At 36.4% G+C, this 13355-nt stretch overlaps 1 protein-coding gene across 3 annotated transcripts in view; it reads left to right on the forward strand.

The window, feature by feature from the left end:
* YAF2 (YY1 associated factor 2) overlaps nucleotides 1-13355 on the forward strand; it is a 65622-nt gene that overhangs the window by 14197 nt on the left and 38070 nt on the right. Inside the window, exon 3 of one of the 3 annotated variants that reach the window (XM_019934610.3) lies at nucleotides 9710-9781. The exons of 1 other annotated variant lie outside the window; for it this stretch is intronic. In XM_019934610.3, the coding sequence (XP_019790169.1) occupies nucleotides 9710-9781 (72 nt within the window). Of the gene's footprint in view, nucleotides 1-9648; nucleotides 9782-13355 lie in introns of all 3 variants that reach the window. One more of the 3 variants, XM_073788823.1, reaches the window with a different exon arrangement.

Genomic DNA, 13355 nt, shown 5'->3' on the forward strand with positions numbered 1-13355 from the left:
AAGATGAAGAAAGAAACAGAGGAGAAAGAAAAATTAAGTAGGGAGTGAGAAGCCCAGGAGAGTGTAATGTTATGGGAATAGAGGGAAGAGAATATTTTCAAAAGGAGGGGATGTGGTTGGCCATGGCAAATGGCTTTTACTTTCATCAGAATCTTAATTTTTCCTTTGCATTCTGTGTAATGTTTATTTTAACAAGTGTTGCATTAACATTTATATTTTAAATTGTAACAAGATTATAATCCTGCATAGTGCTTGCACTAAGCTTTCCATGGTAGTTACAACATTCTAAATTATATCTAATAAAGGAGATTAATAATGGTAGGTCAGGAGATGAGTAAAATTATGTTACTAACTAACTTGTTTCAAGGAAGAGTGCTCTAATGATCTAGAGCATTCTTATCTAAATATCACCAAGCCTCTACTTTTACAGGTAACTCCTGGTTATAGAAATTAATAGAATTAATTTAAAAAATTGGGTCCATGTTGGTATCAAGAATTTTTTAAGTGGTAAGTACAGCAACTTGGAATGCTTTCTTGGAAAACTGCATAGTTAATTGTGAGGGAGCGTGTATAGTTTGAAGAAGTCCTTATCTTCTGTTTTTAGAAGGAATGAATCATAGCATTAGGTCAGCTAACCAAGCAAATCACAGCACTTTTCATAAAACTGTACAGTATATTTGGTCTGTAAAGTGGTAGTCATTGTGGAGTGTATGGGATTTGATGTGATCCATGTTTCAGATTTTTTTTTTTTTTTTTTTTTTTTTTTTGCGGTACGCGGGCTTCTCACTCTTGTGGTCTCTCCCGTTGCGGAGCACAGGCTCTGGACGCGCAGGCTCAGCGGCCATGGCTCACGGGCCCAGCATGTGGGATCTTCCCGGACTGGGGCCCCAACTCGTGTCCCCTGCATCGGCAGGCGGACTCTCAACCACTGCGCCACCAGGGAAGCCCCATGATTCAGATTTTTTTTAAGGCAAAACATAATTTTGTGACCTTTTAATGCCATGCTAGACAAGCTCTAATAAGCCCACTTGTGGGTTATCTCTTTTGAGAAGTATAAGTTCATTTAACTTAATATCCATAATTCAGATTTTATGAGTGCTGAATAACAAAGTTATTATTTAGAATATAGTCAGTAGGTTGCACTATTACTGTTGACCTTAGACTATTTGAAACTTATTATATTAGAAAAATTTGCCATTGTTTTATAAATCAGTTTTACAGGACTTCCCTGGTGGCGCAGTGGTTAAGAATCTGCCTGCCAGTGCAGGGGACGTGAGTTTGATCCCTGGTCCGGGAAGATCCCATATGCCACGGAGTAACTAAGCCCGTGCACCACAACTACTGAGCCTGTGCTCTAGAGCCCGCAAGTCACAACTACTGAAGCCCGCATGCCTAGAGCCCGTGCTCTGCAACAAGAGAAGCCACCGCAATAGAAGCCCACGCAATGCAATGAAGAGTAGCCCCCGCTTGCCGCAACTAGAGAAAGCCCATGTGCAGCAACAAAGATCCAGTGCAGCCAAAATAAAAATAAAATAAATAAATTTGTTTAAAAATAAATGTTTTACATCAAGAATATGCACTTATGTTTTAGAGATAGTTATTAAGAATTGATTTGAAAATTAATACAGGGCTTAGAATCTCGTTAGATTAATTTTAATATGGTCAGAAAAGGTGAGAAAAAATTTGAAACTGCAAAGTAAAAGATTGATTTCCTTATTGTGTTGACATAATTGTTGACATGCAGAGTATTGTTAGCTGTTATTTTTGTGTATTGGGTTGGCCAAAAAGTGCCTTTGGTTTTTAAGTAAAAATAAAAGACATGTTTTTCATTTTTACCAAGAACTTTATTGAACAACATATTCACCCTTTTGTTCCACTACCTTCTGCCATTTTTCAGGCAACTTCGTAATTCTGTCTTCCCAAAAATTTTTATCTTTTTGAGCAAAGAACTGTTCCAGGTGCCTTTTACAGTCTTCCAGGGAATTGAAATTTTGTGCATTAAGAGAATTTTGTAAAGACTGAAATAAACGGAAATCTGAAGGTGCCATGTCTGGTGAATACGGCGGATGAATCAGAACTTCTCAGCCAAGCTGTAACAGTTTTTGCCTGGTCGTCAAAGAAACACACAGTCTCGTGTTATCCTGATGGAAGGTTATGCGTTTTCTGTTGACTAATATCAGACGCTCTTTGTCGAGTGCTGCTTTCACTTGGTCTAATTGGGAGCAGTACTTGGTGGAATTAATTGTTTGGTTTTCCAGAAGGAGCTCATATTAGAGGACTCCCTTCCAATCCCACCATATACACAACATCACTTTCTTTGGATGAAGACCGGCCTTTGGTGTGGTTGTTGGTGGTTCATTTCGCTTGCCCCACAATCTCTTCTGTTCCACATTATTGTACAGTATCCACTTTTCATTGCCTGTCACAATTTGTTTTCAAAACGGAATGTTTTCATTATGTTTCAGTAGAGAATCTCATGTGGAAATACAGTCAGGAAGGTTTTTTTCACTTAACTTAGGTGGAACCCAAACATCAAAACGATTAACATAACCAAGCTGGTGCAAATGTTTTTCAGTGCTTAATTTGGATATTTTGAGTATGTTGGCTATTTCCCGCGTGGTATATCGTTGATTGTTCTCAATTAATGTCTCGATTTGATCAACTTCAACTGGTCTACCTGACCGTGGAGCATCGTCCAGTGAGAAATCTCCAGCATGAAACTTCAGAAAACTGCACAAATCTTTTTCGTGTGTTTCAGTTGCGTTTTACCTTTCTTGAAACAATAAAACATAATATGCCGAAAATGTTGCTTATTTTCTTCCATCTTCAGTATTAAAATGGCTACACAGGGGCTTCCCTGGTGGCGCAGTGGTTGAGAGTCCGCCTGCCGATGCGGGGGACGCGGGTTTGTGCCCCGGTCCGGGAGGATCCCACGTGCCGCGGGGCGGCTGGGCCCGTGAGCCATGACCGCTGAGCCTGCGCGTCCGGAGCCTGTTTTCCGCAACGGGAGAGGCCACGGCGATGAGAGGCCCGCGTACCGCAAAAAAAAAAAAATGGCTACACAGAAATTCACCAATTTGATAAGTCTTTTTTAAAATGCACGCTGATATGACAGCTGTCACATACAGTCTAACAAAATTGTTTCGAATGAAGTTAAAGACAACTAAGTGCTACTAGAGCCATCTTATGGAAAAAACCGAACGAACGTTTTGGCCAACTGATCTTTAACTTGGATACTAACTATAATTAGCTAATGAAGGACTAATGCTTCTCACATTTTGGACTAGGATCAGGAAAATGTTTCCTTGAACTAGAAACTATTAAGAATAGAGGATATTACTTTTCTACAGAAGTATCCCATTTTAAGATACGGTTTATAAAATGTGGTGCTTAATTATGGGACTAGGGTATTTGTCAAATTAGGAAGATCAGAATATTGTTGAAGATCAATTAATGTGATTAAGGTATCCTTAGGAAGAATGACTAGAACACAAAATAATATAAAAAGAAAAACCACACAGCCAACTGGTTAGTGTTTAGCATAGTACAGGAGGTGGTAGGAAGTGAGAGATTATTTGGCGGTTGCTAGAATGGTGCTTTATTCTGGAGTTGTAGTAATGTAGGCTTCTTTATATTTAAGTTAACTGCATCTTAAACTTTAAAAAATTTCAGTTAAAAAAAGTAGCTTGTAGACACAACAACCAGTTTTCAGGGCTGCTGCATACTTAGACTGTGTGCATTATGCAGTTCTTTGTAATGCTTTGGTTCTGTCCAGATTTGTTGGGAAGGAAATGCCCTGGAAGGTGGTGTGTGGTTTATTAAGCAGTTTGAGGAGGTTGGTTGGTATAGTTCAGTTGAGTCTTACCTGCTTTAGCTTTAGGTTGAATTTTTGGACCTAAAAACCAAGAACCAAATTCCAAATTGGGCCCCCACCCATTAACTCATATTTTCTGTGAGTTCCTTTTTAGGAACCTAATTAATAGTCACTTTGCAACTTTTAGCGTAATACTAATTACTTTGTAATGCTTTCCATATTAGTTGCCTGTTGCTTTATAACAAGTTACCACAAAACTCAGTGGCCAAAAACAATCAGCATTTATTATCTTCTCTCCCTCCCTCCCTCTCTCCCTTCCTTCCTTTCTTGCTCCTTTCCTTCCTTGTCAAGAATTCAGAAGCCGTTTAGCAGGTGGTTCTGGCTCAGGATCTCTCAGGCTCAACTGAGGGAGGATCCACAACTAAGCTCACTCAGGGTTGTCAGCAGACCTTAGAATACCTGCTTCCAGCTGTTGGCAGGCCTCAGGACTCTGGTTGTTGGCCAGATACATTAATTTATTGGTCATGTGGACCTGTCCATGGGGCTGCTCACAACATGGCAGCTTGCTTACCCCAAAGCAAGATATCTGGGTGAAAGTCACCAAAACGGGAGCCACTGTCTTTTTATAACCTAATTTTGGGAGTGACATCCATTACTTCTGCCAAATTCTGTTCCTTAGAAGTGAGTCACTAAATCCAGCCCATACTCAGGGGGAGGAGATTATACAGAAGGGCGTGCATACCAGGAGGTGGAATCATTGTGGACCATCTTAAAAGGCTGCTCATCACACAGTCCTTTAAAGTTTAAAACTTTTTGTGGTGGTTGCAGAATTCTTTCCTGAAAGGGAAGCTTATGGAGGAAACCCAAAATATAAACTAGATAAATGGAGAGCTGTTCTGTCCAGAGCAGTGGTTCTAAGGACCTAGAGCTTACCTGCTAGCATCCCTCCACTTCAGCTTTTCTGAACAGATTGAATATTAGTATCTTTACTGTCTAATGTCAGTCAAGAACATGAATATGTACTATTTTTCTCATACTTTTAGAATTTGTCAGCAGTTGCAGTTCTAAAATTCTAGCTTATAAATAAAAATCGGGTATTGGAACATTGAAAATTATTTGTGTAAATGTTTCTGGCAACTTTAACGGTCTGAGGAGCTTTCTTTACTAGTAAATCTAATGGAGTGACTGATTTTGTAATATTAGCAGATATAATTTCTATATTGGTAGGATAATGATAGTGACTTAGTAACTACTGTCTAGAATGTTTCTTAACTATTTCCAAATTATATGTATTTTTGTATAAGTGGTATTTGCACTTTTAATATTCATGTGTTCTTGTATCTCTTTCATGCTGCACATCGTGATTCCTAATCAATACCATAAATTACTTATTTTCTTTATCTTGCAATATAAAGAATATAGTCTCAAAATAATAGTACAGTCATCCCTTGGAATCTATGGGTGATTGGTTCTGGGACCCTCTTGGTTACCAAAATCTGAAGATGCTCAAGTCCCTTACTAAAATGGTGTAGGAGTTAAACATAAACCTGCATACATCCTCCCATATACTTTAAATCATCTCTGGGTTACTTATAATTCCTAATACAATATAAGTGCTATGTAAATAGTTGTTAGCATGTTTTGCTTTTTGGAACTTTGTAGAATTTTTTTCCCGAATATTTTTGATGTATGGTTGGTTGAATCTGTGGATGCAGAACCCCTGGATAAAGAGAGCCAGCTGTACCAAAATTAATACAAACACTAAATCTCTAAACTTAGAATTTTTTTAATAGTTCTTTAAAGATATATAAAATCATTTGAAAATAATTCCGTTTCTGGGTGGTTATGTTACAATTTGATATATGGTTAGATTCCAGGCATGGTTTTTAAATGCATTACTTATATTTTTATTAACTTAATCCTCACAATTGCTCTGTGAAGTAGGTTCTGCTGTTACCCCTATTTTACAGATAAATACAGTTTTTTCCATCTTGATTTTAGGTTAATTTATGTTAAGAAAATAGTACTCTTTTTGTTTGTTTCTTTATGGGTTCATGTAGAGCTAAGTAGTGGATAAGGCTGAAGGAAAGGAAAATTTAATTAAGAAACGGATTATCTGATGAGCTGTTTAAGGAGCAAAAAAGGATGACAGTTTCTGTAAATAACATTATTTAGTAAGTGTATAATTCACTTTTGACCTTATTTTGGTTAACTGAGGTACATACATCCCCCCATATTTATGAACCATCAATAATGTCACTGAAATATGTGTGAATATATGTATAATGTTGAATTTTATTACACTGCTAAAGGATTTCAAGTCCAGGATTTACCACGAACAACTTTCCACAGCTATAATACCTTACATTAGAATTTTAAATCTTAATTGAAAGTTAGAAAATAATGTACTTGGAATCACAAAACCAGTTGTAATTTAAGTTGCTTCTGGCCAAAATATAATGTCTAAAACTAATGGGTAGTAGTGGAAGTGAAAGTTAGCTAAATAAACTCTTTTTTTCTGAACAGTTCTTTCAAAAGTTCAAATTGATTTTATGCAATAGATTCTCATTAGTGAAACACTTGATTAGGTTCTTGATTCCTAAGGAGTACCTTTTTGTGGATGGGCGTTACAATTATTAGAGCTTACAGAGGATACTTTTGAATAGAGTATCCTAATTTCTGGAATTTCTTTTCTCAGCTGTTCTGATAAAATCCATCTTAGTTGAGCTTATGCTATGATAACAACAACAAACAGCTTTGAATGCTGGTCTCTTAAGTGAACCTTTTGGTTACCTTAAAATATTTTCAAGATATTTTGATTCTCAAATTATTTTTTAAAATGCACTTGATTTTATTTTCAATTCATAAGATCTGAGTCTAAATGGAGACTGCATGTGTTACTATAAATTAAAATTGGAAGTTATCATTTAGTTTTTAATGACAACTTTTATACTAGCTTATACCATAAGGACAGAATATTTGGATTATTGCTCCTGTATCTGTTGCATCAATCCAAACACGTAGAACCTTCATGCCATGTACCTACTTACTTTTCAGGGAACAGATGTTAACTAGGAATCTAGTTAACTAGATGGCCCTTTTGGCGTTTATCTCTGTATTACAGTTAGAAATTGAGTTCTGTGTAGTGCCCCTGTTTGCCTGAGTGGGTCATTTGAAAGCTAATGCATTAAGCAGCTCATGCAGCTCAATATCAAAAAAACAAACAACCCAATCCAGAAATGGGAAGGAGACCTAAATAGACATTTCTCCAAAGAAGATACACAGATTGCCAACAAACACATGAAAGGATGTTCAACATCACTAATCATTAGAGAAATACAAATCAAAACTGCAATGAGGTATCACCTCACACCAGTCAGAATGGCCATCAACAAAAAATCCACAAACAACAAATGCTGGAGAGGGTGTGGAGAAAATGGAAACCTCTTGCACTGTTGGTGGGAATGTAAACTGATACAGCCACTATGGGGAACGGTATGGAGGTTCCTTAAAAAACTAAAAATAGAACTACTATATGACCCAGCAATCTCACTACTGGGCATATACCCTGAGAAAACCGTAATTCAAAAAGAGACATGTACCACAATGTTCATTGCAGCACCATTTATAATAGCCAGGACATGGAAGCAACCTAAGTGTCCATTGACAGATTAATGGATAAAGAAGATGTGGCACATATATACAATGGAATATTACTCAGCCATAAGAAGAAACAAAATTGAGTTATTTGTAGTGAGGTGGATGGACCTAGAGTCTGTCATACAGAGTGAAGTAAGTCAGAAAGAAAAAAACAAATACTGTATGCTAACACATATGGAATCTAAAATAAAAAAGGTTCTGAAGAACCTAGGGGCAGGACAGGAACAAAGATGCAGACATAGAGAATGGACTTGAGGACACGGGGAGGGGGAAGGGTAAGCTGGGATGAAGTGAGAGAGTGGCATTGACATATATACACTGCTAAATGTAAAATAGATAGCTAATGGGAAGCAGCTGCATAGCACAGGGAGATTCAGCTGGGTGCTTTGTGACCACCTAGAGGTATGGGATAGGGAGGGTGAGAAGGAGACACAAGACAGAGGGGATATGTGGATATATGTATATGTATAGCTGATTCACTTTGTTATACAGCAGCAACTAACACAACAATGTAAACAATTATACTCCCAAAAAGATGTTAAAAAAAAAAAGTGAAAAGAAAATTAAAAACAAAGGATCCTAATTCATCCAAAAAAAAAAGCTAATGCATTAATTATTATTATTTTTTTAAATTCAGATTTATATAAAAATGGATATAATTTATCTGAGACAATTTGTATTTTTAAGTGGGAATCTAGGAAAAATCAGTCGACATGGTGCTGTCAACCTTTACTAAATACAAATACTACCTTATAACAAGATTGACACTTAAGATTTTCATTAGAATTACATTTTCAGTTTGTTTTTGTTGAGTAATGATTTTATACCCAATTTTATCCTGTTTACTCTTAAAGGAAAAGCTATACATTATCTTTAATTTTTTCCATAGAACGAAGAACCATGAAACCATATGTTTCTTGAAGGTAGGGGATAATTATTAAATAGGAGCATAATGGTAGCAGGGAAGACTATAACTGAAACGTATCTGTATCTTCAGTAAGAGCTAGTGTTTGAAGTCATCACTGCTCTAGCACATTGAAATGAACATGTACCTGATTAATATGTATTGAGTTAAAGGTAAAGGCAGTCTTCATGTGAACCTGAAATAAAGTTCTGTTGAGGAGACTTTTCTTCTGTTAGGAATAGTTTTTTGTTTCTCAATGACAGGTCCAATTTAAAAAGTGTAACATGGGGGGCGGGTGGGAAGGGGAAGCTGGGAGGAGGTGAGAGAGTAGCATTGACATATATACACTACCAAATGTAACATAGATAGCTAGTGGGAAGCAGTTGCATAGGCACAGGGAGATCAGCTCGGTGGTTTGTGACCACCTAGAGGGGTGGGATAGGGAGGGTGGGAGGGAGATGCAAGAGGGAGGGGATATGGGGATATATGTATACGTATAGCTGATTCACTTTGTTATACAGCAGAAATTAATGCAACATTGTAAAGCAACTATACTCCAGTAAAGATGTAAAAAAAATAAATGAAATGGAAAAAAATTAAGTAAAATAAAATAATTTATTGCTATAAAAGTAAAAAATATAACAGTTAATCAAAAATATTACTGTACTACTTTGTACAATTATTTACATTAAAATCAGCATCATTGTTTATCAGTGGCCTGGCATACTTTTTTTTTTTTTGTGGACATACTTGTATATGTGTATGTGGTTGGTTTGTTGTAGGTAACAAATGGTTATTTTAAAGACTTATTGACTGATGAATGGGAATTGCATTGATGCTCTTTATCTGAAGTCTTACAGATTGTTAATCCACTGTGGTGGCCTCTACACCAAAATTCAAGCAATGTTAATGACAATGGCTAGTTAAGAAATGGTAGATTTTGATCAACTAATTATCCTTTACTAATATTAAAAAATGATGGTGGTGTTTTAGTGAGATAGAATAGTCTGATAGCTGATTTTTTATATATTAAAATATAGCTCTTGTTACAGCTGGAGATTTTAAAATGAAACCATTCAAATCATTTTCTTTTCCTTGTGTTTCTGATAATGCCAGAAGTTTCTGTTGACCTCATAGTTAGCACATTGTTTCTGTATTTACTTTGGTGCATTCATATATAATAATCTGATGAATTTACAACTCTGTCCCCTGTAGTTCTACATGTATTAATAATCTCAAATGAATTTAAATAATTTTCTTATTCTGATAGAGAAGAAAAAGCTGGATCACTTACCAGTAACTGGAGTTCTCCTATTGGGTAATCTCCACAGATCCACATTCTTTGAAGTTATTGTGAATGCCTCGAGGACCAAGGGACCGTTGAAATTTCCAATTTCAGGAAGGTAAGCAAGCACACTGAAGCATGTCTCTAGCATCTCCCAAATCCCCTCCCCCCAACTTTCTTACATATGCGTCTGTACTGCATGCCCCCTCAGTTCCAGTGGATGCCCATCAGGAAGATTCTCATGCTGGACAGAAGGGCAAGAGAGGTGGATCTGTGAGGGAAAAGACCCAATAGGATAACTCAAGTTGCTGGTAAGTAATCTAGTTTTCACAGACTTAAGATTTTTTCCCCACATTTCTTCTCTTTAGGAGTTCATTTAATTACAAAGAGAGGAAGTTGTTTGGGATAGCCTCTTTTTGTAAGTTTGATATGGATTATAGAATTTACTGTATGGATGATAAATACCTAGTGCTTAATGGGTACATGAATAAATGTGACATTAATTTTAAAGTATACATTTACATAATAGCTGTTTATTAAAATTATATATTTATTGCCTTTTGATAAATAGTGCAATAGTTCTAAAGCAGTGTGAGGAAGCTATATGTTGAATTATTTTAATTCCTTTATTTGTGATGTTTGTTTTATTGAAGTAGATACTTGTACTGTAAAATTTCTGCTTATGTCAAATTCGGCCAAATTCTTTTGGCACAGTACTAAACAGCAAGAATAGTTTTACTTCTTACTGACCTAGTTTTCAGTGTACCTTTTAATTTCGTTGAAGGTATATTTGGAAATAATTCAGGGTGTGTTGCAATTATACTTACCACTTCATTATTCATAATGGATTGGCTTATTGATGTGAAGGGGTGACATAGTTGTTTCACTATGAGCTCTGTGATTCCTCATGTACCAACCCCATTTATTTATGTAAATGTTAGAATTGGACTGAGTTCCTTGCTTCCCATTTCTCTCTCACTCATTCTGCATTGTTACCAGGTTACCATTGTTAAAAGGCCACTTATAGCACATAAAGACCTGTAGTGGTGCTGTGCTCTTGCTGTTTATAAAATTTCATCCATTTGCTGGGTACTTAGGGCCTCCCGTAATCTAATCCCATCCTATTTATCCAGCCTTAATTTCTTCAATTTGAAACTTTTGTTTTGGTCTTACCAGGATACTTCTCATATTCATGCTTTGGCTTGTGCTTTTCCATTTTCTTGAAATGACCCTCTTTTCATTCTTCTTCTCTATACTTTAAGGTTGAGGTCAGGTCCTACCCCTTACATAAATCCTTTTATGCTGGCATCTCTGTTATTTCTGCTTCTTCAGTGGAAAAATGAGATTGTTATGAGGATTGAATTAACTAATTCTTGGAGTGTACTTAGAACAGTGCCTAGTGGCACATAGTAACTTCTCTTATTAGCTATTATTTGATTGTAGTTTGATCTTAAATATTTCTGTGATTGTAGGTATAATTCTTATCTGTATGACACAGTTTAGCTTTAAATATTAGCTTCAGGTTGTATTGATTGTTATTTCTTCTGATATAAAACTCTTAAGCTGACTTGTATGGTCTTTGAGAGCAAGGATAGGATTTTATTGTGCTATCTTACTTCCTAACATTAGTGACTGAGATTAAATCGTGCCCATTGAAAAATTAGTTTTTATGTAGAATCACAAATATACTTGCCAGTTTTTTCATTTATAAAACGGGTTCATTTGGGTAATCAATCCTGTTTGTACTGTGTATTTTTTTTTTTTTTTTTTTGCCGTATGCGGGCCTCTCACTGTTGTGGCCTCTCCCGTTGCGGAGCACAGGCTCCGGACGCGCAGGCCCAGCGGCCATGGCCCACGGGCCCAGCCGCTCCGCGGCATGTGGGATCCTCCCAGACCGGGGCACGAACCTGTGTCCCCTGCATTGGCAGGCGGACTCTCAACCACTGCGCCACCAGGGAAGCCCCTGTACTGTGTATTTTTTCTTAAGAACAACAACTTTTTTCCTTCAAAGCTGGTATAGTGAAATTATAATTGTTTAATACACTATAAACTTCCATTGCACGTTAGAAAAGAATGTATAGCTTTGAGAGTGTTAATTCAATTGTATTCACTTTAAGACTCTGTGTAGTAGTATACTTGATTTTTGAGATTGGAATATCTTAGAAGATTATTGCTTGATTTTTTCAGAAATGCTTGGATTTAAGATACCTGTCTGATGAAGCAGTAAATGAAATCTGATTTCAAGGTCACTGAAGGAAGGAAATGCTTTTTGACAGATTGATTGTCACTTCTAAATAATCACCAGAGAACCACTTCAGGTCTAATTAGACAAGCCAAAATGAAGAACAGTCAGTCAGATGATTTAAGTGTTTGATTTGAATCTGCCGACTCTTCAGTCTCCTGGTTTTTTTAGTGTGATATGGTATGAGAATGCCCTTGTTCTGTAGAGATGCATGCTGAAATATTTAGAAGTGAAATATCATGATGAGTTCAGAAGAATAATGTGTGGCTATCTGGATGTAGTGATATGTGTATGTAAAGAGAGAGAAAAGGAGAGAGCGAGCAGATCTGGAAAATTTTAACAGTTTAAAATCTAGGTGAAGGGTATGGTGGTATACATTGTACTTTCAACTTTTCTGTGGCTCTGATATTTTTCAAACAAAAGTTGGGGAGAAAGTATTTTATAAAGAACTTTATTGTGCTTCAGTTTCTCTAATTCTAAAATGGCAATAATAGGACTTATTCTTTCCATGCCTTGATGCAGGTAGGCACAGTGGGATAACATTCAGTGAATAGCATTCAAGAGAGCTCTTAAGAAGTATTTTTTTTTTGACATTAAAGAAGAATTTTATAATGGAGAACTTTTCAAAGAACATTTCACCTAAAAGTATATTAGATTAAAGTATATCTATTCCTTTTTTATTATTCAGAGCATATTCCATTATAATTGAATAAGAACAGTCAAGAAAAAAATATATGTAGATATATAAATTAACCAATTGAAATCTTGAAAATGAAAAATATATCTAGTTATAAAATAATCATTGGGCGACTTCCCTGGTGGTGTAGTGGTTAAGAATCTGCCTGCCAATGCAGGGCACATGGGTTCGATCCCTGGTCTTGGAAGATCCCACATGCCACAGAGCAACTAAACCTGTGCGCTGCAACTACTGAAGCCCACGCGCCTAGAGCCCGTGCTCCACAGCAAGAGAAGCCACCGCAGTGAGAAGCCCGTGCACCACAACTAAGAGTAGTCCACGCTCGCTGCAATGAAAGAAAGCCCACGTGCAGCAACAAAGACCCAGTGCAGCCAAACATAAATAAATAAAATAAATAAATTTTTAAAAAATCATTGGGCAAAATAGAAGATTAGTTGTAGCTAAAGATAGAAGTTGTTAATTTCAAGATAAAACTGGTTAACTCTTCCAGGACTAGAGCACAGGGAGATAAAGAGATGAAAAATAGAAAATAAAAACTAAGACACCTTAGAAATAGATTGAAAAGCTCCAGGGTGTCTCTAATTAGAGTTTCAGAAGAGAGAATACAGAGAATGGTAGAGAAGCAATATTGAAGAAAAAATGACTAAGAATTTTCAAGGATTAAAAAAAAAAGTGGAAATTATGAAATAATTAGAACTGAATCACAACAAAAGCATTGTATCAGAACTTGAGGGATATAAGAAAAGTGGTGCT

This window comes from Tursiops truncatus, chromosome 11 (assembly GCF_011762595.2).
Source record: "Tursiops truncatus isolate mTurTru1 chromosome 11, mTurTru1.mat.Y, whole genome shotgun sequence".
Taxonomy (NCBI): Eukaryota; Metazoa; Chordata; class Mammalia; order Artiodactyla; family Delphinidae; genus Tursiops; species Tursiops truncatus.